Consider the following 25,227-nt stretch of genomic DNA (forward strand, 5'->3'; position numbering starts at 1 on the left):
AACTTATATAAACTTCTGACAATTCTGTACACTGCCAGCAAAGCTTTTAAATCAAAAGTAACAAATGGCTCCTCAGTAAATAGAGGCTTTAAGTAAAGCACCATCAATAAAACCCACAGCAAAGCAGAACAGCAACTTTTCCCTGTTAATATGGTACACGCAATTGTAGATGTTGCTGTACCACAGATGTGAGCAGCATTCCCTTCTCTGAAGGTTTAAGAAATTAAAGAGAAGGTTCCCAACAAGTAATTTCTCGTATCAGAGCTGAGCAGAATTTAGTGCTTGGCCTCTACACATGAATTCTAAGCATCAGCCTTGAATTCAAGGCCTTTGCTGGCAGTCAGAGCCTGTGCACACCAAATAATTAGGTTTTGAAAACAATACCAATTACCCAAAACTTCAACAGCTTCTGCACAACCTGCAAATAAAAAGAGAGGAGAGCATCAACTTTCTACATTAAACTCTTCGAAAACATTCATGCAGAAAATGGGAAACATGTTGCCAAGAAACTTTCAAATTCAGTTTTATTTCAGAAATAAAAGAGGAAGACAATGCAATCCATTTAGCAGACACAACCAAAATTAGATTCAGCTTTGCTCATTCTCTTACAAATCTCACTAGGATTCTATGCTCCAGCAAAACTATTCCCACCCACTCATGTGGTTCTTTCAGCTCCCACCTGCCTGATCAGGTAAAAATCTAGTTGATCCCAGAACAGAGTAGGCTATCAGTTCATATTATTTTACTGCATCTATACCACAGCTAATTTCTCACAATAGATTAGTAGATAAATGAGTTGGAGAAGTAGCAAGATTTCTACAATTTAAAGTAACAGCACTTCAGTATCTATTCTTTATCCGCCATCACTTCTTGGAATGCCACTTCGCACTTAAATGTCAAATTAGGAAGGACTCCTACTCAAAACACAACTCAACACAGACCCTGAAGTGTACTGAATAGTGGAAAAAACCTGCTATGACTTTAAATTCGTATTTCCTTGAGTTAAGAGCTAGTAGCTGGACTCTGAAATCTTTTGTATAATCGTTCACGCTTTCTCCAATCCAAATATTAATGAGACAGTATCAGCAGGTGAACAAGGAAAGCAAATATTTCAAATGAGGGGTACTGATGCACAAGGATCTGGCCTAATTACGCATACACTGATATTTCTCTTTGACACTGCTAAGAGGAAGAAAGAAGAGACAAGGTCCTTATTATAACTAGCCAGGCTTTCAGAAGCATGGTGAATTGCCTGATCCTACTGAGCACGTTTCTGAAACACTTTGTCTTAACAGACCAACTTCAACTTGCAACAGGTATGACATTCTTTCATTCAAAGCTCCAACAATCAGCTTGGACACTGATTCCCTCACAACTGGCTAACACTTCCCAAAGAATTCTCTAAAGAAAAAAATACTAGGTGAGATTTTGACCCTTACAAATCAATGGTTTAAGACCTGGTTTTGTTGTATGCTTGGATAGTAAAGCCTCAGATGCTGCCAATGCACTTTCTTAGGCAACCACAACTCAGATTCAACTAAGGTAGTGTCCAGAAATTCCATCATTATCATTTAATTACTGCTCTAAGTTCTCAAAAATAAACACTTTCATTTTGCGACAATTAGCTTGACCTGATTAAAGATCATACTCCAAAACTGGACACAAGAAATATTACTACGCTAAACTCCTTCGGCTCTAAGCAATAATATGGAACACTTTTCAATCCAAAGGGTACTAAAATCTGTTGCACTGATTAACTAAATTGAAAATACTAGGCAACATAATATGCTTAAAATCAGGCCTTATATATATATCTAGCTATAGATACCCACACTCAGAGAGACTCAGACTTCAATTAAAGGTTACCTCTGAAAACTAGCTCTGGCTTGATCAATATGTAGCAATATCTGGTGATAGCAGTAACATAACAGAATTTCAGGAACCACTGAGAGGGTTTTGAAAGTGCTTCATCTTAAATTTGGCCAAGATAAAAATATTCAAGCATTTGGAGGTTAATATCTCAGACACTTGGAGCATTAATATTTTTCTATTTAAATTCTGGCAATTAGAAAGAACAATTCCTCCTCACCCAAAGAACTGTAAGATGTAATCAATTTTGTTGAGAAGTGTATGTAATAAGAAAACATCCTTTCCTATCTCTTAGGTCAGTTATATCCCAACCTAGCATTAGTAAACAAAGATTATCTTAAAATATGTATTGGGAATACAATTTACCTATATTCAGAATAAGCTTTGTCATTAGTTTCATTTTGATCATGAGGAATGACACGCAACTAATATTTTAGTCAAATTATTGCATATTATTTTACTTCTGAAAGGCCAAAAAGGAAATTCAAAAGGAACTGCCTACAAATACATACAGGTATTTTATTAGACATAATGAGCAACAGCAACTTTTCAACATTAAGAAGTTTATCCACATGGATAATCACAGCTTCATTACAGTTCTACTGTGTGATTTAGCCAGGCAAAGTTTTACAATAAAAAAGAGACAATATTTTCATTAAACTTATGTTTGCTTCTACAAATGGAGAGGATTTTTAATCATGAGTTTCCTTAAAAACACCATATGTTGTTAACAAGCAGTAAAGCACTAGTGTTGAAAGGCACTAGGTTGTTGGCTTGTGTTACCTAGTTTCCAATACAGATACGGGCACTTGAAAGCTTAAGAAACTGAGCCTGTAAAACAATTCTGTATTTGTGCAGAAGTTGCTACATTCATTAATCTCTTCCACGGGTTGCCCTGCAGTTGTAAGGACGCAAAATTGGTAGAGTGAATCTCTGCAGCACGCTTTACAAGTTGGATCTCTCTTTGGCAGACATACGAGATGTGGACTGTGTGTATGTCCTGATTACATCCTAAAAATAATACAAAAGAAATATTCAGAGCATGTTCCATTAAAAGTAATTAGGGGAACTTCAGGAAAAAAAGTGAGTACTTGAAGCAATAATGTTGTTATTCTGCTTAGCAAGCACTGAGCCCAGGAAAGGCTTGTGGAAATGTTTCATTACCATTACAAAGAGTGTGTAATCATTTGGTCTGCCTGTAGAATCAACCTGAACACATTGCATAGCACATAGCTATCTTCCAGAAACCTCACAAAAACCCAACTAAAACAAAGTAATTGCATATCGCTGGTTAATCAACATTTAATTAAATGTAATTAGAGGGATGTTTCCCCAGTCTGTAATTCTACATGCACTGACTTCTGCCATTTAAACCAAGTGGGAATCCAGACTTACTTCTCACTTTGTTGGGTTTACAAAAGAAGCTAAGCCAATTCACAGGTGGTCAAAATTCAACTACAGAAATCATTAGCATACCTTCTTCCCACTGTCAGCACTGTACTTGTCCAGCAAAGCCTGAATACGAGCACCATAGTCAGGATGAACATCCGTGAAGTTTTTCACCTGAACAGGAAGACAGAACAGAAGAAGCAACAAGAATTTTTTCCTCCATTCCAAATGTATCCCTTAACACATTTTCTGCTCCATGCTCTACAAGCAGTAAATATCATAAGGAAAAGGATGAAAACTCTTTTCTAAAGAATTTAATCTTGACCAGCCAGAAAGGTGCTATGAAGATCTTCAAACGCCATTTCTATTACCTCGCACAGAGCTTTTTCCTAATTTAGACAAAGTTCCATTGGGAAGGATAAAGATCCAATCCCTCCTTAGTCCTCTCTGCTTTATCCTTTAGAGCAAAACGTTACACTGGCAGTCACCCTAGTTTTGAAACACAATGACAACCTTGATGCTCAACATCAATCCCATTTTTCCTATCAGGGAAAAGTTACTTTAACATGTTATACATTATTTGTTATAACTATGTGCCTATTTAAACAAGTGTTCTGTATTGATAATTCCCATGCAAGAAAAATCCAGATGTCTTCTCAATGAAGAATTCCTGATCTTCCTTTCCATACAGATACTGCCAAAGTTACTAGACTGAAAGAAAACCTGGAATAAAAAGCAAAGGCTAAACCCCAAATAGGCCACTTACAGCTCGCTTCTGAATGAAGACTTGCGCATCCTTAAGATGATCAGCAATGTTTTTGCACAGCCTTTGACGTTCATCCTCCTTCAGCACTTTGGTATAGAAGTCTCGCACCTTAAGATTGTAAACAAAGTTTTATTTTGCAGTTCCCAAAACCAGGGTAATTAGGCACTGGAACAGGCTTCCCAGGAAACTGGTGGAATCACTGTCCTTGGAAGCATTCAGAAACTATGTAGATGAAACCCTCAGTGATATGCTTTAGTGGTGGCCTTGGCAGTCCTAAAGTAATGGTCTGACTCAATGATCTTTTCCAATCTAGTTGATTCTATGACTCTTATTATACCTGTAGCAGTCAATAATACTTAGACTTTTAAGATTTATTACTACTGAAAAAGAATAATTTTCACTTACTAGTCAGGCAACAATTAAAATACGCCAAATACTTAAACTCAAAAGACAACCAATATGTAGTGGGGTTTTGTTTCTTTTGTTTTGGCAAATCTACTAACAACTCCTTCCATTACTAGCTTGAAATAACTGTTGCTTACTGAATTAACGGAAACAAGTATTGCTGCTGTGCTGCAATTCAGGAATTGACTATCATTACACATACCCTCTAATTTGCGTATCTGCAGACACTGATCTCAAGATGACAGGCACAAACTCTAGATATTGGTGCCCAGAATAAGGATGGCAAAGGTCTGAGATTTCACTAACTGTCCTGTCAGCAAAAAAATAATCCGTTATCAAATTAAGCTGTATTGAGATCTTCCAAGGTCTCTCTGGTTAGCCCAGATGCTTCAGAGAGGAGCCACAGTTGAATGATTCTTATTATTGTTCTCTAAACCCATCCTATAAATTCATCTTATGTAAAATAGGCAATATAAAGCCTTTTCATACTTCATACCTGAGTCACATTATCTTCATTTGCACTGTTGAAGCGCTGCACATCTCCCGAAATAGACACGCGGGTCTCCTTCCACACAGGCTGATCTTCTGGACCAGTAAAACTGTTTGGGTAATAGTTTGGGGCACCACCTGAAAACAAAACCCCACAAAACCAAAACAATGAGACACCAGCTCAGATTAATTCATAAGACAGAAAATGTTCTTTGGCTAGAAGAGGCATAGCTAAAGCATATCCTTGTTTACTCTCAGGTATAAAACAGTCACTATTGGGCAGACACTGACAGAACACAGGCCGCTGAAGAGAGGCAAAGTTAAAGCTTTAGTTTTGCCTTTCACAAACTCTTGGAAATCAGACAGCAAAGCAGTTTAATAAATGTACTGAGTACATGGAAGTCAATTTTTACATGTAGAAATGCAAAGACATTTAGGCCATCTCTATTATTATTAGAATAGATTATTTTTGCCTAGAAGTAGAAACAAAGTAGTAATAATTAACTTCTGTGAAACCATTTCTCTGGCATATTTCTTCATTTTGAATAGTTAATATTGTAGAACTTTTTCAATCAAGTCCCCTGTAACAACCATGTTTCTAGAAGTTTTTAAAGCAACATAAACTAGGGACATTACTGAATTCATTTGACTGGGGGTGTTCTCCTGCAAAACCCGTTTCTCCAGAAGTCCTATTTCTAAGTTTTTAAACACGTCTTAAGCTTCACTTGGTTTTTATACCTCCATCCAAACAAAGTCTCTTTTCATGGATTAATAGAAGAGATATACACCCATTCTAAACAAGTGTGTAAGGATGACAAACATTCTACTTTCCAGGAGCCAAAAGGAATTCCTCCCTTTTACCCATTCCTTACAAAATTGAGTATTTGTAGCAAACAGAAGTTACATACATCAAACTGAAATACACTTAAGAGACTATCAACTACTTTAAACAAGGCTGAAGTTCTATAAGGAATGTCCCTGTGCTTCTTTTATAGTCTTAAAAGTTATGAAGATAATGCATTCTGTAATCTACACAAGCAAGCTTGTGTTTCACAGCAAAGTTTTGATTCTCAGTTCTTGTACAAGACTGACGAGATGTACACCAGATCCATAAATAAGGGTGATGAAGGCAATACAGCAGCATATTCAAATGCCAAGCTGCTTTCAACAAGATCCCTCAAACAGGAGATAACAGGATAAAAGTCAGTATCTTGTCAATTAGCATCATATCAAGAACATAGGAAACAGAGGAATAGAGGGTCATTCTTTGTACTAAGACAAATTAATCCGGTTGGCCCTCCTCAAGGATGTATGTGATGACTGGTACTGTTCATCACATTCCTAAAGTTACCTGAAAAGGGAGCAAATAAATTGACAGCTTAGTTTCTACAAGCTTCAACTCAGTTAAAAATCAAAGCTAGCTTTTTATACTTACACAATGTATCATGATACCAAAACACTGGATGAAAACTGCTTTCCTGAAAACAATTTTATTTCCATGTAATAACCATGGAGAACAGAAACGCATGCAACTTTATATATGCACAATTAAGGGTCCTAAGATAGGTCATTACCGATCACAAAACAGGTCTTGAATTCATTTGAATAGGTTGAAGTAAATTGCTTTCTGATTGCTGGTGAGCACCGAGTTAAAGAGAGTATTAGGAATGGTACATGGACAAACTTAAGGCAGTCTGCAGGAAAGGGCATATGGCAGATTTGTAACAACTGTAGGCAAGTCCAGCTCATCTCAGAAAGGATCTGGTAATACAAGGGAAGGTACTAAAAGGTAGACAAAGATTATGAGAGGTAAGGAACAATTTTCACATAGAAGAAAAAAACCAGACTGGGAAGTCTGAAGCTCAGGAAGTTACAGTGATGTTTCAGTCACGGGAAAAAGTCAAAACTGAATGGTTGAGGAGGAAAAAGTAGCATTTCTTACGGCATAAGTTAGTGATATCAAAAATCCCGCCTCTGTTAAACAAGCATCTTAAATTCCCTGTGAGAAGAAAAGAATTCTACAAGTACATGCATAAGATATTTTTGTTAGTACCTTGGTTGTCAGAAACGCACATTGGTCCATCCCTCTGGTAATTGGCCACACGAGCTCTGAAGGGGCAGTTCACAGGAATTTGTAGATAGTTGGGTCCCAGACGATGTCTATGAGTGTCAGGATATGAAAAGAGACGACCCTAAAACATTTATCACAAACATTAACTACTACTTGCTGAAAGACATCACCCAAGCAGTGCATATGCCAATTCAAAGCTCTATATATATTAAGCAGTAAAAGTGAAAAGACCATTTTCTTTGCATATATATATATTCCTGACATACTTCAAATTATGTCCAAAGTGGCACTGGGCCAAAAACTAACTTTGCTGGAATACCACCAAAGAGTAGCAGGCTGAGGTGTGTTCATGCAGTTTGGGTATTGCCTACCAATTTCAGAATGCTAAACCTCTTCTGAAGCAGGAAAATGGTTACATGCGTACAGATGTGACTGTAATAGTGCTAAATGTTACTAATGAATAATGTATTATTTTCCTGCTTGTTTTCAACCTTAAAGGTTGCATCTGAAATATGGGACTCCCTTATTTATCTGCTGAACTGAATCTGAATCACTTCTAGTGACATCTGTACCAAGAAAACAGACTTATTCTGACCATGAAGTTTGTGGAAGCAAAGAGGCCAACCATATGAACTGCATGACAGTTCACAAAATTATTCTGTTAAACTGTCAAAGCACCTTCTTGTTTCCATGCATGTTATTTGAAACAACAATCTGGTTTTAATCTGAAAAAATATAATGTGCAAACATCCAGGATTCTGCAGACAGTATAGACTGCAGCCAGTCTTATTACACACTTAGACCTGTAAGCAGTATGAAACTACATCTAAAGAATAGTCTTATTGATTCTATCAGGGGTTAGCTATGTCTGTACTTCAGAGCACGTGAAGTCCACTTGTGAGAGTTTGTAAGTCTAAGATATACTGTAAATGCATTAATGAATATGCATTGCTCCTTTGGTTTTATCCCATACTTCTTGCCAGACTGACAGATCTCCTCACCAACTCTGCTAGCTGCTTCAGATGCCCTCTTTAATTCTAGATTTTCCATTCCTTTAGTCTTTCCCATTCTCTTTTTTTTATTCCCATTTTGGATAAGCACATTAAGTGGTGATCATTAAAAACAACTGCCAAAAAAGTTAAAAAAAAAATATCAGTTGCTTCCCATGGGTCAGGTTTACTGCTTCTACATAAACAGGGATAGGAATACTTCAGAAACAGCAATGTAAACGCAACTCTTCAGGTGAAATCTTACATGCATTGTAGTTTACCTGCAGCATTTTGTCAGGGCTAGGTTCAATACCAGGTGGCATGTTGCTAGGATCAAATGCCATCTGTTCTACCTCTGCAAAGTAATTGACGGGATTCCTGTTCAAGACAAGCTTTCCCACAGGGATGAGGGGGTAGTCACCATGTGGCCAGATCTGCAAGACATAACACATATTATAATCAACATTATTACAGTATTATACAGCATAGTTACTAGGCAGCATTTGCCTGATTTAAGTCTTGATTAAGAAAATATGACACTAAAGAAATTAATTTTTTTGTTAAAATTGAGAAATGTTTTATTTTAAGAAGTCTTTTGCAATCAACATAAAATACTAACACAATTTATTTCACCATCCCAGCATAATCTTAGTTGCACTTGACTACTTAAATGAAATACCCAAAGGCACTTGAAAACCAGCCTAGGAATGCAATATCGTAGGTGGAACTGGTAGCATGATTGTTTTCAGCTACTTTCAAGCACAACCAGCTTAACAAGCCTTTTCTTTCCCATCTTAACTTGTACTTTCAACTTTAAAAGTCTTTAGCCATTTTGGGAGAGGAATACTAGAGGAAAAAGAAAAAAAAACAATACAAATTGACCTTGGTATCTTTCAACAAGCCAATCCTTGGAACAGCAATTCAAAGTTGGACAAAATCAGATCAACAATCAGAAACAACGTTATTAACACTCAAAACTAGAGAGCTCAGGGTATGACTACATGATCAGAGATCACACTCTTGAAGCCCAATGCAGCTGTAACCTACAGGCCTGGAATCAAGCCCTATCCATATTTCACTGAGAAAGTGACATCAGATATAACATCAATATAATTTTATCTCCAGAATTTCTGACTCATGATGAACACATAATAAAGAGTACACTTAAACAGAAGGGGAGAATAAAAAGGACAGATTAACTTTATTAAATAGTAATTAGAAGTAAATAGTATAGTAAATAGAATTAACTATTGAATTTGTAAAATATTTATATATATGAATATTTATATTTTTTATTTATTAACTAAATTATAGTATAGTAAATAGAAATAAATAGTAAATAGAAGTAAGTATTCTATTCACTCTAGAATAAAAAGGCTAGATGAACCAGCCCTTTATTTGTAGGGCTAATAAGAAAACAGTGCTACTCCATGGAAACTGCTATCCTTAATAGATAAGCTCAGGTCTGGCATTTTGATCTTACAACCTTTCTTAAACTACCTGAAATAGAATATTCACAACTGTATCACAGATACCTTAGTTAAATCAAAAGGATTAAATGGAAACTTCTCTGCTTCTTCAAACGTCATAACTTGAATGTAGAAAGACCATGATGGATAGTCCCCCTTGACAATGGCATTGTAAAGATCACGTATTCCATAATCAGGATCGGTAGAAGCCAGCCTTGCTGCTTCTTCAACAGGAAGATTTTTGATGCCCTGATCAGTCTAAAAAACAATTAAAAGCAGTAGCACCAGTTACAACAGATATCATTAACAGGAATAAACTTTAACCAGACTTATAATTAAAAAATGCAACTGTCCATGCTCTAATCTCCAATAATTTGAGTTGCAAAGAATAATACATTCAACAGCTGCCTTTCAGATAAAAAAAACAGTTCTCTGATAAAAGTGAAATAAATATGTAATGCTATACTACACAACACAACACATCAAATTTGAAGGTCTGTTCCCTGCAGCACATCAGGCAAAGAGCTTTCCCCTCACTCCTTACAGGATAGAGTGTTTCTTTACTGTCCCATCATCCCACCCTTTCCTACCTATCACATTCCAAGCAAGTGATAAAATGATTGCAACCCTCAGGGCTGAAAGTTCTGGATTCTACATGAATCTCAGTTTTCCACTCCCCACCCCATTCCTGTGACATCTTTAGTACTAACTGAAAATCTCACCATAATAAGCTTTTGACAACCTGAAGGCTAAAAGCTATACAATCCCTCTCACAATAACAGAATGGTTCAAATGAAGTCCTGCTTCAAAGGTAGATTCCAGCCTCCATCAATGTCTAATGACGTAAGAAGCTGCATGGCCTTTAAAACTTTGAAGGGAGGTTGTTTTCAAGTGAAATATGCTGGTGACTGCTTTCTCAGAAAAGGATGGAAGTCCTCTGAGGTTCCAAGAGCTTCAGCTGCAGAGCTCTTGGAAACAGAGTTTTTATATTTTGGTATACAGTCAAGGGCATGTTAAAAATCATAGAATGGTTTGGGTTGGAAAGGACTTTAAGATCACCTATTTCCAAACCCCCTGCCATTGCCAGGGAAAACCTCACACTAAACCATGCCACCCAAGGGTCTGTCCAACCTGGCCTTGAACACTGCCAGGGATGGAGCACTTGTAACTTCCTTGGGCAACCCATTCAATGTGGCTCATATCCAGAAAATAAATGGGAACAAAACCCAGATCCAGACTGAGAGAACGTTTACTTGAAGAATTTGAATCTGAACTACTATGCAGCCATGAACATGAAACAGGAACATATCACACACTGAGTAGAACACATTTCCAAAGGGTGAGAGGATTTGTGCATGTGCACCAGATGACAGCAACAGGCTTTGATGGGATGTTTTTGCACAGCATCACACCCAAAACATCTAATTCAGAGCTCAGCACGTAAGTAGACAGAGTTCTTCAATAACAAGAGACAGTTCCCCAAAGAAGTGTTCTTTAGAGTCTAGTGTCTAGAGTCTACCTACTGTGTCATAGCAGGAACACTGATGCCATTGTATTTGTTAAAAGGCATGCAACTGATACCAAATACCCCACAGACTTTTTTGATTGAGTCTATGCACTAGAAGTCTCTTGTGACTTAAACTTGACAAGTAGCAAAACATCTTTAGACAATCTATTTAACCTGTTTTGTTGATTCTGTGATTTATCCAATCTGATGTACACTTCCAATAGATAAAAGGAAAATACATCAATACCTTTGCATGGAATTTGCAGTAAACTGCTCTTCCGCTAGCATTAACCATTTTAAAAGTATGTGATCCATATCCATTCATATGGCGATAACCATCTGGAATACCACGGTCACTGAACAAGAAAGACACCTAAAGAGAAGAATCAAACAGCATTAATGGACTCACCAGATTAAGGATAAAGTGACCATTCAAGACAGAAGTTGTTTCTTGCATTAATCTGCAATTGCTGGAAGCTATCTTGATGTTATAAAATCCCCAAGGAATTTCTAGTTTAAGAGTATTAAATAAGACTGCTTTTGCACAAAGAACAATTGTGAATTAAACCTATGTGAGGTTTTATGCCCACATAAAATATTCAGTCAAGTACAAGGCATTAACCTGGTGAAAATGTTACAAATTCCCCTGCAAGCACACAGCAGGTAAGCATGAATAATTTAAGTTACAAACATAAGTGATGTTTCTTTGCAGGTTAAAGACAAAAAATCTGAAAGTTGAAGCCTTTGACAACTCCAAAGTCTTTAAGCTGTAAAAATACCACCATGCAAACATATTTAAAATGCTGATTTTCTTTAGGCTTATGGTCACAAACAATGCTTGTGGTACTACATCTGTACTGGAAGGCTTCTGTATGTACCCATTCTCTTTAAAATAAATACATACAACTGAATTTTTAATTATATATTAGCTTTTTTTTGCATAACATCTAGATACAAATACACATGAGAACAATTAGAATTCACTGTGAATTCTAGTAATTTTTTTGTTGATCTCATAAGCAACACAATATATGTCATAGCATCACTTTCCCGGTCCTTTACTGTTCTCTAACATTAACAGTTTGTTGTCATCAGTATCTCTGCTGCTTCAGTGATAGAAAACTTAGCAACTTCTCCTTCATCCCCATATAAAATATGACTGAAAATGGAAAATCCCACCCATTTCATAGAGTCATTTAAAGAAGAAAGCCTAGATACACATATTAATAGCCTTAAGCTACTGTTGGCCTTTCACCTTTATACTGTTCCCAGAAGTTTACATAGATTTCTGGATAAAACATGGAAACATGGAAAAAGAGATTAAAAAAAAATAATGCTATCATAACATGATTTTCTTAATCATACAAAAAGAAGTCAAAGGGGAAGCTTACTTGATGCAAAGACTCAGGGCGAAGACTCCAGAAGTCCCACACCATGTCTGGATCCTTCAAATGAGTCTGAGGGTTCCTCTTTTGGCTATGGATGAAGGATGGAAACTAATTTGTACAGAGAGGAGGAAAGAGAAAAAAGAAGTTCTTTTAAGACCTTCAAATTATATGGGGTATACTAAGCAATACTGGTACAAAACAAGATAACCAGTTTTTTCATTATACTTAACTATGAAAGGAACAGCACACAAAGATGAGACAGTTGTAAGATCACTGAAAAAAAACCCTACTGTCATACCTCTTCTGTAATCAAATTCATAGTGTGGTAAAGTGAAACATTTACAATTAGATTGAATAGGATGGTCAAAGCTAAAGAATGCTTTCATTTTGTGACTGATAAAATGAGAGGTAAATCTCTTCAAATTTGTATATCTGAATTCTACTGAATATCTGACTTGTAAGTGAATACTGAAATACTATAAAATGTCTGTGCAGAACTTCTCCACACAAGGAAAGCCCCCTACCTATAAAGTGCTGTTAAACTTATACTAAAAGACAAAACAAAAAAAAAATCAGATTTAATAAAGGAACTTGAAAGAAGTTTGTAAAGTGAAAAGTCTTCCCCTCCTGCAATAGTCTCTGAATGAAAAACCTGTCTACACAGCAAAACAGCCAGTTTGAACACCAGTAAAACTGGTCAGATCCGAAGTTCAAACCATGGTAACATACTTATTCACTGGCACTAGAAAACGCAACTAGAAGTGTGTTATTTGCAGTATGAAATCACGTAAGTAACCAAGCATCGGTTCTTAAATTAAGTAGCATATTTTCAAGTAAAAGCCATTCAGACCATCTAGCTAACAACAAGTTTGAGTGTGTCAAAACAACCAGTTTTGCTTTTCAGTGAAGGAAGAACCTTGGGACTCTTTCAAAGTACCTTCCTCTTTCATGCTTACTCACCAGCATTGCATCCCGAATAAAGAAGATGGGAGTATTATTTCCCACAAGATCCCAGTTACCCTCTTCTGTATAGAATTTCATTGCAAAGCCTCGAGGGTCCCGAACTGTGTCAGCTGACCCAGATTCTCCAGCTTGAAGAAACACATGAATATATGGAAGTGTTATGATAGGAAATGCATACAGATTGTAAGCCTGAAATCACAGAACTTGAGAATATGACATAAAATCCTAAAAAGATGGGGTTTATCAATGTAAGTTTTTAATATATAAGGAATTTTTGCCATATTTTCAGTAATACTTCAGGCATTGAAAGTTTCCAAAGTGAACAGACACCCACCCAAGCATCTGGGCCACAGTTAAAAGAAAGAAAAAACAAGTATATCCACTTGCGCCAATTCAGAGTGCAATTTGCATTATCAAACAGAAAAGTTAGATTGTAAGGCTGAAACATTAGTTTCTGTGCTTCAAACCCCACTGTGAAAGTTCTCACATTTGGAAGGCAGCAATCTAATTAACATGCCTAAAAAAAAAGGGAAACTCATATAGAAGAGTTGTAATCCTTTTAATTCCCCTTCTGCTTTATCCAAAACAGTCTTTTCAATGGGTAACTTTATACCAGAGCAGAAGTGCCTACTACAATACCTGAGGAAAGGTGTTCCAGAAATATACAGGAACAGTTAATGCTAAACAGTGATAAAATAACAAGATCACTCATTCTCTCATTAAGGGAATTGTGTAGTACAGAAGAGCTAGGAAGAAACACATTCAAACAGCAGAGAAAGGGAAAGTAATGATGCAACATCCTGCTGCAGCACATACAGGTCAAGCTCAGCTGCTTGTCTTGCTACAAAATTCCGTGGTCCCTTTAGTTTTGGTGACAACAGAGGAAAGAGGAAAGCTGGTAGGCTAAAACCAGCGATTCCTTAAGCCTTTTTGAACTCTCTCTGCAATACTACTTCCAGAACTGAAACCTCCTTAGGATTTCTCTTCTTTTAAATAAAGTAGTAACACATACATTTTGAAAGATCTTTTTTTACCAGACAAGATAGTGATCATAATGGATGCTTTAACTAATACAATTTAAGATTTTGCTTGTTTATGCATTCAGCTCTAATTTATTGATTTCCTTGCCTTGTACTTGCTTTACAGCATTCATCCCCAAAGCATTCCTACAGCATAAGGGATTATAGGTATTTAACTTTCAAGTGTTAACCTGCAGTACGCAACAGTTGATTATGATCCATCCAGACAAGCCTTCTGTCAGGAAAAAGTTTGCTCAGGGTGTCCTGTCTCTGGCATTCCAGATGGAAAACTATCTGCAGAAAGCTCTGACAGAAAGCTGCAGAAGGTGCTGAAGGTCTTGAAATGTAAATGAAAGTCCCAGAAGAGGAACTGATTGACAGAATGCATTTCAACTACCTTAAGTACTCAATAATAACGTAAATACTGCTGTCAGTGTAACTGCAGTACACACATAAGAAGATATGCAGTAACTCTAGAGCCTTACCAACAGTGGAGAATCGGATAGCAATCGGAGTTCTTTTTCCAATGTGTTCAAACACTTTTGCCTTGCAATACTGGGTAATATCATGAGTGACTTCAAAATAACCAAAGGCTCCTGAAGAAAAGTAAGTTAAACATATCAGATCCACATACCTGCCTTCCATTAACAGTAGATCTGCTATTCTATTGTGGTCCAACATACTTGAGTCAAAAGGAAACATGAAATATACCAGGTTAAACAGTTCATATTTTTGCACTAAAACACTATTTTCACAAAATAGGATTTACATAACACAAACTACTACCTGCTAGGTGCTCACTCTCACCTCCTTAACTGAGCATTAACAGTTCCCAACAGCAACAAAGACCTTATTTCTACTGCGCAAAATAACAAGCTAGCTTTTGAGATACTCTTCTGTCAAGATTTGTGTATTTATCTCAGAGCAAGGCAAGTATTCCTTTAATGCTGGTACACATTGCAGAATTTTGGTGTACTTGAAGTTGGATGAAACAACAAAAATTCTTCCCATCCCCACAGAGGTATTTTCCCCATGTGTATTTATATTACAAATTCAGTAACATTTTCTTCTTCTAAGGCAATACATAATAATAAAATCAGGTGCCAGTTCTACCTTACTAAGATCAATAACAAATTTTGCAATTGGTTGGTTCAGCTTAATTTAAGTGTTAGATCATAATCTTGCTTTAGCAGACACACTGAATTATAAAGACAAGAATCTCTACCAAGTTACATGCAAACAGACATTGAAATATAATTGGGTAAAGTCTTCACTTCCACAGGAAAGGAGTACTATGGAGGAACAGATTATGATTAATCTCTTATGATTAAGAGATTATGATAAATACAGTAAAAAAAAAAAAAATCTAAGGGCATTTTTTCAGTGCTTTGAGTTTTGACATCGAGCTCTTTTAAACCAGACCATACCACTTTGTTGATACAGGTTCATTTTAATCAATAATGCTAAATCATATAGAATAAAATGCAATTTATCTGTCACAATCTACAAATGTTAACTCAACTTTGCCGTCTAATTCGACATCAAGAAGTATGTGTTTTGAAACATACCTGCCCCCTTTGCATGCACAACTCTTTCAGGAATCCTCTCTCTGTCAAAATGAGCCATCTCATCAGTGAAAACAACATCTTGAACAAGAAGAGGACCACGTGGCCCTACTGTCAGGATATTAAGCTTATCCCCTACGGGGTTCCCAGCACCAGTGGTCAAGACATCTGGTTTCTGAAAGCAAGAGAGCCACTGTTACACCAGCAGAAATTAAAACTCTTCTATATTTAAGCCACACAATGTGCATCCCTATTCAACATTACATGTCATAGGACGTACTAACAAATATATAGCAAAATGACACAAGGTTCTGGAACGAGTTACAGAGAATACAAATGTCTAGCTACAGCAAAGTACTGTGTCTGGGGCTATTTACGAAGGGAAGTCCAAGTCACATATCAGCCAAAGATGTTTTCCATGGTTAAGAAATGTTACTTAAGACTGTATTTTTCTTCAAGCAAGACAGATAAAGTGCCAACTTTAAAATGGTTAAGGTTCAGTCTGTCCCCACCTCAACAGGAGAGGATGGGAAGAGAGAGCTAGAAAAGGAGTAACTGCCGGAAAGTAATGAGGGGAAAAAGGGGAAGGTGGTAATGACAGTACAGGAATGGATGCATCAGGGAAGAGCTATAGTCACACAGCATAGAGACTAAAAGGAGGTACCCATGATTCCCATTTCTCTGGAAGAGCTGTGAAAAATACAAGAGCACCTGAGAAATCATCATTCTAGACTCCTGACCCATGGAGAGACAAAGATTAGCAAAAGCCCTAAGCAGCCCTACTGCCAACAAATATCTCGTCAAAAGGACAGAAAACCGCAACTTTATTTCCTAACAGCATTACTGTCTTTAAAGAAACTGCTCAAGACATCCCATACTCATCCTTTCTCTCTCCCTTTCACACCAAGTTTCAGTTAACCCTTAAACTACTTACAGCTGCAGCATCTTGCACTATAGGAGTGACCCTCTTCAGGATAACTTCAAAAAACACCTTTGGGAACGTGCAGCATTATAATCAAGTGTACTTCCACTTTCTTAAAACAAATCACAGTAGAAAAGACGTTATCTCAATCATATATGGGGTCATTGGCTTCCCTAAGGGGACAGCCCTGTTTTACTGGGTGCTGTAGAAAATGTAGCAAGAAGGGTACATCAGCTCCAGAGACCCTGTGGTCACATAAGTCAGTCTTTCCTGGACTACACACATTGTTAAGAGCCAGGGCAATGCTCACAAAGTACTTAGACCAGAAGTTAGTACAAAGGAAAAAGAAACAAAAGGTTTGCAAGAGGGTGAGCTCAAATATCCGGGTCACAGATAATGACCAGTTAACACTAAATCCATGGTCACAGGTTGCACTGAACTGATATCCAACTGTACTATGCATACCAGCCTACTCTCTTCTCCCAGAAGGACCCATGCACCTGAACTATGGGAAATACAAGAGGCAATCCACAGAGGCAGAAGAAAGAACAATTATTCATATCCACAGCCAGAATTCTGGATGAGGCAGGATATACAGGGGGAATTGTATACACCTTTAATGCATGTACACAAATAACCACATAAAAGACATTTGACAGGGTAACTGCATTTCCAATGTGTTCTTACTAATAGGCAGTACATAATTCCGCAGTTGGCTTGAATTCCCAAAATATCTAGGTGCTTTATTCTTATTCACCACTTCTTTAGCATAAAGTTATAAGCATAAATTCAACTCCTTCAGGATGCCTGAAACCCTAAACAGCAATGAAATTTGTACAATTAAAAGAGACAACATATATCCAGGTACAAACAGGAACACTATATTCAGAAAATTACAAGGAAGTTACCACTTCAGTTTTATTTCTAAAGGAAACATCTGCTTAAATCAAAACATGCTCTAGTTTGTCAAGGGAAATATGCAAGAGTAGAAACTGTTCTCCATATCCTTCCCAATGCTCATATATCACATGCTTCCTACCTGATATTTTGCTTGGTTTTAAATGAGCCAAAGGAAACTATTCCACTGCTCACTTTGCGAAATCACCTAGTTAGACCACATGGGAACTTCTCCCATTCCATAAATATGTATGTGTTATTATGTATGCTTTTTTTCAGCTATCATTTTAAAATAGGAATTGCTTAAAAATTGGCATTACAAATTAGATTTCTGAATTGGAATTTTATTTCATATATTAAAGTAGGACACCACCACATTCAAGGAACTTTAGGGAAAAGATCATCCATTCCATGATTCAGTCAGGTAAGTGGAAATAGTCTGCTTTGAGATAATCACCCAACACAAATTAATGTTATCAGCTAATTACAACCGATAATTAATTATAATTACTTTGTTTTAATAAAAATACAAATTAATATTATCAGCTCATTATCCTGACCCATTTTCTGTATGGAGGTATGAAAGCTACAAGCAACCCATCTTGAAACCTATTCTGAGCCTCTGCTTTGAAAGGCCCCTTCTTAGAATTCAGTACAGTCTGCAGATGTTGAGCCTGTAAAGTATTCACACATCACATCAGTTTTAATTAAACTTTTCAAGTCTTTTCAGTCCAGAAACTTTTTCAGAGTTTGCTTAGGAAGAACTACTTTATTTTTAATCCAGCTTCCAGCGCTGCCAATATTTTTATTTTTATTAGTTTTGCTGGTTAAAAGCTCCAAGTTTCTCACAGACAAAACCCATGTATTAGTTTTTCTAATCATAAATTCACTGATTTTTTTCACAGTGATAACTGTCATTTAAGATGGGTAAGCTCGCTGTAACGTGATGAAAAAGAACATCTTCTACCAATGGCATCCTGGACTTCTGCATTTTCCTCTCCAACCTCTTTGTGTTATTGCTCATTACAGACATTTCCATCATTCCCACATGCTCTATGTACACAGACTCTTCTACTTCATCTTCACTCTAAGGCACCCTGTGACAAAACCCCTGTGTGCAGCTTCAGCATCATTTATTAGCTGACTACCGTAACTCCAAGAACAGCAAAGCTGGGGACCGGTAACACTTCTAACATGAGACATAGCTCTTAAGACCCCACTAGTCTATACAATGACTTTTTAAAGTCACTAATAGTTATGTCATCTTGAAGCAGCAACCAAGTTTTGCTCAGTCAACTGAGAAACACAAAAGTTACGTTGAATTAGAGCCCTGTTTATCCTGGAGTTTTCCATAAATTCTAACCAGCCCAGTACATTTAATCACACAGGGGTAGGTCTGTAACAGATATACCCACACATGTGACCTTCTTTACAAAGTCCTTGCAAGAGCTTAGTAGAAGACAGAAGGAGGGGAAGTCTGCCCATAGTCTTCAAGAAACTTTGAGTCCGATTCACCTATGCCTTTAGAATACCTGTGGCGTGATCACCTCAAGGGTATAAAAAACCCTTTGCATATTAGTTGTAAACTATGCATGCAAAATAATAATAAAGTTTTATAGAGGTACCACAGCGCTTCTCAAACCAATAGGATATACTGTTGTCTAAAACCCACTTCTCCTATAATGCTAACATTTAAGACTACTAGAAATAGTAGCTAAAACCACAACTTTTTGAAACTAAGCCTGTTAAGAAGAAAACACACAGCCTTGTGGTTCTTCAGTCTCTTTTGTGTAGCCAGACTTCTGAACATGAAGTTTTGGGTTTTTTTTAAATGGCAGCACATTGTCACTTTAGCTTCAGGATAATGGTATGTAGAGCACACGAGGCAACTTCCATCAGCATGAAGGGAGAGGAAAAAAAAAGACAGTTTTAAGAAGAATTCTCATGTTGCCTCTGGACTTGAGTTTGTTTGATGCTGTATTTTCATATGGTTGGGAGCTGCATACAGTCAAAACCTTAAAAGATAAGAACTTTTGAATCTGCATGTGTGTTTTATTACAGCCCTAACCTGTCATGACAGAAAGAAGGGAAACAAAGCCAGGAGAATTTTAGTCACAGCTGTTGTAAACACCATACATCAAAGTACATACTTCCAGGCATTACTGATACCTTGCACCTTAATACAAGTCACTTTAAAATTCTAATAAGTCCTCCCTACTCTCTATCTTCAGGTCTCATGACTCCTTATGCAACACAGTCTTTGGGTTGCCTCCCAACCTTCAAATTAACTTTGGCCTGTATTCAAATACTGCTTTGTTATAGAAAAGCCACCATCCATACAAAAAAGAGCATTACTCATGGTACAAAAAGAATATTATGACACATGCTAGAATACCACGAAGTTGCAATTCATCACTGGAAGGTAGTTTCACACAGTACCTTTTACAACCAAGGGGAAAAAAACACCGCCAAGATGACTAAGCAACTACGAACAGTGGGAACGGAGGCATCCACCTGGGGATGTGACTACTGCCACTTGTATCTTGTAAGACTGCTGCTTGTATAACCAGCAGAAAGAGGATTTCATGCTAAATACACACTTCTGTCAGAAAACACACAGCAGAAACTGACACAATGACTTTATGAAAACAACTTTTGCAGCATTTGTACATTTACCCAAATATTTTGGGGTATATCCTGCATCTTCAGAAGATTCAAGTGCCATGCTGTTGATTACATATTCTTATGATTTCAGTCAACCACTTGCCCCAAACCACATCAACCTGGCCAACAGGTCTCCACGTACTGCTGAATGCACTTTAGCTTTTATAGCATTCCCTACTTACATTTTCAGTGGGTTCTACCAATGTGACAACAGAACCGAAAACATTAATATGTTATTTGAGACGGAAAAGAAACATACATATACCGCTGCCCAGAGACCTGCCCGCTGGGGCGCAGACGAGCCCCGTTCCTCCCCAGAGGAGAGGCTGCGGGCGAGCAGAGATGCCGAAGCGGCCGTGCCAGCAGTGTTGGCCGCCCCTGCCGCTCCCGGCCAGCTGGCAGCAGCCAGTCCTTCCGCGCCCCGTTCTCCCGGGCACAGCACCAAACCCTGAGCTCCGCGTTCGGGCCGAGGGCGCCTCGTCCTCCGCCGCTGTCCCGCGGGACAACCCGAGCCCGGCTCCTCCTCCCCCGTCAGAGGACCCCCGCCCCCCCCCCGGGCTCAACACCATCCAACGCCGAAGCTCACCCGCTCCCCTCAGCGCCCATGAACAAGGCAGTGGACCCCGCAGCCCCACGGTGCCCCCACCGTCCATTACACCGCAGGCCGGACCGTTACCGCCCAGCGAGGGGAGCCGGACCGGCCGGACAGCGGGTCCAGCAGCGAGCGGGGTGCCGTCCCTCAGGCCTCACCGCGCACCAGACAAGGCGCGCAACATCCGCCCGCCGGAGCCCTGTCAGGTACCTGCGAGCCCCTCTGGCTCCGCCACTGCTTCAGCTGGTCCGAGGCGTCGTCCCGGTTGTCAGCCATTTTGCAAGCTTAGGAGACCCCCAAGACAGGAAGGGCAGCTCGGAGAGGAGCGAGCGTGGGACAACCCAGCGGGACTCTGCTCGCTACCAGCGCAGGGGCAGCCCTATTAAGGTCACCCCGCGGGGAGCCGCCACCACCACCGCGCCCTGCAGCACCCGCGGGTAGCGGGAGATACCGCACCTACAGACTCTATCTACCACAGCATTACGCCCGCCCCCCGCTACCTCCTCAGCCAATAGCACCGCGTCCAGCGCATAGCAAGAGCTATGATTGGGTGAGGGGAACGTCAATGAGGGGGTGTGAGGAGGTGCCCGCCCTCTCGGGTTGAGGGGGATGGCGGGAAGCGGGTTGAGGTGATTTAAAGTTGCTCGTGTTCGTGTGTAGTTAGGTAGCGTAAATATGTGTAAGTAACTTAATTTTTGGTGTGTGTTTTCAGTTTTGAGACGCTGGAACACAGTTGTTGGTGTGGGAGAAGTTAATCAGCGGCGTAGAAAATTACAGGATTAGGGCACCATGAAAACTGCAATTACTTAGGGAGTTTCAGGGGCAGGGTTTGTTTCAGCGGGAAAAAAAAAAAAAGTGGTTAAAATTGCAAAATCAAGGTTACCAAATGTACAGTTAAGTGTTCGCTCTTGTATTGTACCTCAGATGAGGCTCAGGTAATGCATTAAATAGTGGTCATAATTCATACATGCCTAATTGTAAACAGTATTTCTTTGGAGAGCTAAATTTGTAACCTTAAAAGAAATCCACTTCTGATTTAATAATAATACTTACTAGGTTATAGTTACAAATGATGAGGTAAATACAGTTCTGCCATTAGGCAGCTGTATCACTACAGGTGACAGAAGCAGCTTAAATGCAGTTGTTTCTCCTATTTCTGAGGTAAAACATGGCGTAAAACCCTTCAGCAACATGAACAAACTATCTGAAACTGGTTGGTTGTGTGACATTAGGCACTGGAAAGATGGATGAGGATCTCTATCTACCAGTTATTCTGTGGATTTGCACTTCAGTGTGTATTTCTGTATGGAGTTCCTGGCCCCAGACATATGCTAGAATCCTAGAATGATTTGGGTTGGAAAGGACCTTAAGATCATCCAGTTCCAACCCCCTGCCATGGGCAGGGACACCTCACACTAAACCATGTCACCCAAGGCTCTGTCCAACCTGGCCTTGAACACTGCCAGGGATGGAGCATTCACAACTTCCTTGGGCAACCCATTCCGGTGCCTCACCACCCTCACAGTAAAGAATTTCTTCCTTCTATCCAGTCTAAACTTCCCCTGTTTAAGTTTGAACCCGTTACCCCTTGTCCTATCAGTACAGTCTCTAATGAAGAGTCCATCCCCAGCATCCTTGCATGTCCCCTTCAGATACTGGAAGGTTGCTCTAAGGTCTCCATGCAGCTTCTCTTCTCCAGGCTGAACAGCCCCAACTTTCTCAGCCTATCTCCATACAGGAGGTGCTCCAGCCCCTGATCATCCTCGTGGCCTCCTCTGGACTTGTTCCAACAGTTCCATATCCTTTTTATGTTGAGGACACCAGAACTGCACACAATGCTCCAAGTGAGGTCTCAGGAGAGCAGAGTAGAGGGACAGGATCACCTCCTTGGACTTGCTGGTCACGCTCCTTTTGATGCAGCCCAAGGATACAGTTGGCTTTCTGGGCTGCGGGCGCACATTGCCATCTCATCGTATCAGATGAGAAACTGGTACAATTTCCAGATCATATTTTAGAAAACTAAAATATGCAAACCTTTCACTTTATTAATTCTTCTCTAATGACAATGACTGGGGGCAATCATAGCAGATAAACCTGTCCAAACAAACAGAAATTACCCAAATCTGGTTCGCAGAAGGCACTGGTTTATAAAAGCAACTGAGACAGCAAGTTTTGTGTGTGTGCACTGGTTTGTTTTCTTCCCCCCTGTCATTCTTTATCAAGAATCCCAGTGTGGTTCTTTGCAGAATACATATTACAACAGTGAATCACAGCAGCTCTGTTTACCCACAGCCTGTCAGAAAGAAATGAAATGGGGAAAAATGCTTATCTGCCAGAATATGTCTACATTTTTTTCTCTTAACAGATACAAAAAATAGCGTAACAGGCATTTGCTTCATCCTGGTATGTGTTACCATGTATTAAGAGTGCTATACCCTATGTATATATCTATACATAGGGTTTACTTATATACCGATGTATATCACTAACGGTATTCCTTTTCCTCAGTGGTAAGAACTCCCTTTTTTCTGCTTCAGTCTTATTTGAGACATTTCTTTCATGTCTTCAAGTCTCATAATGTTTTCTTACTCAACATGATAACCAACATTATAAAGAAGAGCAAGAAAGATAAACTGCCTGTATTTCTAATATTTTTATACTAAATATATACCATCAGGCTACCTCTACTGAAACTTCTGTGCAACCTCTGATCACTTCCACTGCATTCAGATGATCCTTGGAAAAGATAAACAGAAGTTAAGCTTTAGTTTAAATATAGTTTAGCTTGGATTTCCACAAAAAATCTAAGCAGTCTTTCTACTCATCAAGAAGCCTTTTATACTATCAGCCAAAAAAGAAAGTATCCCAGCTTCACAACAAGGTCTCAACCCACAGAAACTTTGGTTTCAAGGTGTTAGCTCCTACTTTGCAAGATAAGTTTGTAGGCCTCACTGTCAGCTGTGTCTGAGAACATTGAATGATCTTTTCAGGTACTCATTCAGACTTACATGGTGTCCTTCCATGTAGCCTTTATTTTTTAAGAGTGCATACACATTTTTTTTTAATCAAGTAATTGATATTTCAGTTTGCTTAAGCAGCAAAATGAGGGCAATGTGGACATTTTAATGAAGAGTTACTGTTTGCTTTTCCTTTAATGTTTTAACACTTCCTATCAACAAATGTGTATAGATAAACTTGTTTGCCACAAATTCATTTCAAAGTAAGAGTAACTGACAAAAACTACTTCTCTTTCATTTTTCAAAAATTCTTATTATAACTGGAAGACTAGAGGAAAGGATATATGTGTATATACATATATTTATGTGAGCATAAAAGCAAGAAGAGATTAAATATTGGCTAAGAGAATATGCCAAAAAAAAAAAAAAATCCCAGAGAGAGCAGGTAGCAATATCAATGGCATCAAGAATGTTTACACATTAGCTATACTAAAACCAAGCAACTACATTTGATAAGGGCACATACAAAGCTAAGTATGAAAAGGATACAAAAATTTTCTGTCCTCTCACCTTAATCTTCTATCTTTTCAGTGAAGAAAGCACTACTTTCTGCTTTAATACTGCTTTAAATTCATAGAATTATAGAATTGTTTGGGTTGGTAAGGACCTTAAGATCATCGAGGTCAAGCCTCCTGCCATGGGCAGGGATGCTTCACACTAGATCTTGTCACCCAAGCCTCTATCCAACCTGGGCTTGACCACTGCCAGGGATGGAGCATTTGCCACTTCCCTGGGCAACTTGTGTCACTGCTTCAGCACCCTCACAGTAAAAAACTTTTTTCCTTATCTCTAATGTGAACTGACCCTGTTTTAGTTTGAACCCATCACCCCTTGTCCTATCACTACAGTCCCTGATAAAGAGTCCCTCTCCAGCATCTTTGTAGGCCCCTTCAGACACTGGAAGCTGCTCTGAGGTCTCCATGCAGCTTCTCTTCTCCAGGCTGAACAGCCCCAGCTTTCTTAGCCTCTCTTCATAAGGGAGGTGCTCCAACCTCTGATGCCTTGCTGTGGGTGTCTTTATTCACTTCCTTCCCACCCCCCATTCTGATATTTGATTCCTGCGGCATCTTATTTGCCTGTGTAAGCCTCCTGTTATATATGCATTAAGTCAACAAACTTCAAACAATTCCAAATTAGTCACCTTTATTTACCTGGGGAGACTGGTTCTATGTTGCTGCTTGTCTTTCTGAGGCATATTCCAAACCACACTTTACCCTTAATTAAGATTTTGTGAGATTAAAAGTCA

At 38.7% G+C, this 25,227-nt stretch overlaps 1 protein-coding gene across 1 annotated transcript; it reads right to left on the reverse strand.

Annotated features, from left to right (window-relative positions):
- Nucleotides 1-510: 510 nt before the first annotated feature.
- Nucleotides 511-21,391, reverse strand: CAT (catalase). The gene is made up of 13 exons (XM_061343512.1): nt 21,175-21,391; nt 15,893-16,064; nt 14,810-14,920; nt 13,303-13,433; nt 12,346-12,450; nt 11,202-11,327; nt 9,514-9,705; nt 8,260-8,412; nt 6,972-7,110; nt 4,926-5,056; nt 4,025-4,132; nt 3,346-3,432; nt 511-2,880 (listed from the first exon to the last, which is right to left on the reverse strand). Exons 1-13 carry the CDS (start codon nt 21,238-21,240, stop codon nt 2,815-2,817), a joined length of 1,587 nt encoding a protein of 528 aa, XP_061199496.1. The 5' UTR covers nt 21,241-21,391; the 3' UTR covers nt 511-2,814.
- Nucleotides 21,392-25,227: the final 3,836 nt, after the last annotated feature.

The sequence above is a fragment of the Neopsephotus bourkii genome, unplaced genomic scaffold (genome assembly GCF_033783945.1).
Source record: "Neopsephotus bourkii isolate Nb327-2 ecotype Australia unplaced genomic scaffold, CSIRO-AGI_Nbou_v1 NB_1825, whole genome shotgun sequence".
In the NCBI taxonomy this organism is placed as follows: Eukaryota; Metazoa; Chordata; class Aves; order Psittaciformes; family Psittacidae; genus Neopsephotus; species Neopsephotus bourkii.

Coding starts and splice junctions, on each gene's coding strand:
- CAT (XM_061343512.1), bottom strand. CDS start 21,240: ATGGCTGACAACCGGGACGACGCCTCGGACCAGCTGAAGCAGTGGCGG. Junction 14,921..15,892: donor TGTGCATGCAAAGGGGGCAG/GTATGTTTCAAA, acceptor ACTTTTCTTCAG/GAGCCTTTGGTTATTTTGAA. Junction 7,111..8,259: donor GCCCTGACAAAATGCTGCAG/GTAAACTACAAT, acceptor TAAATGTTTTAG/GGTCGTCTCTTTTCATATCC.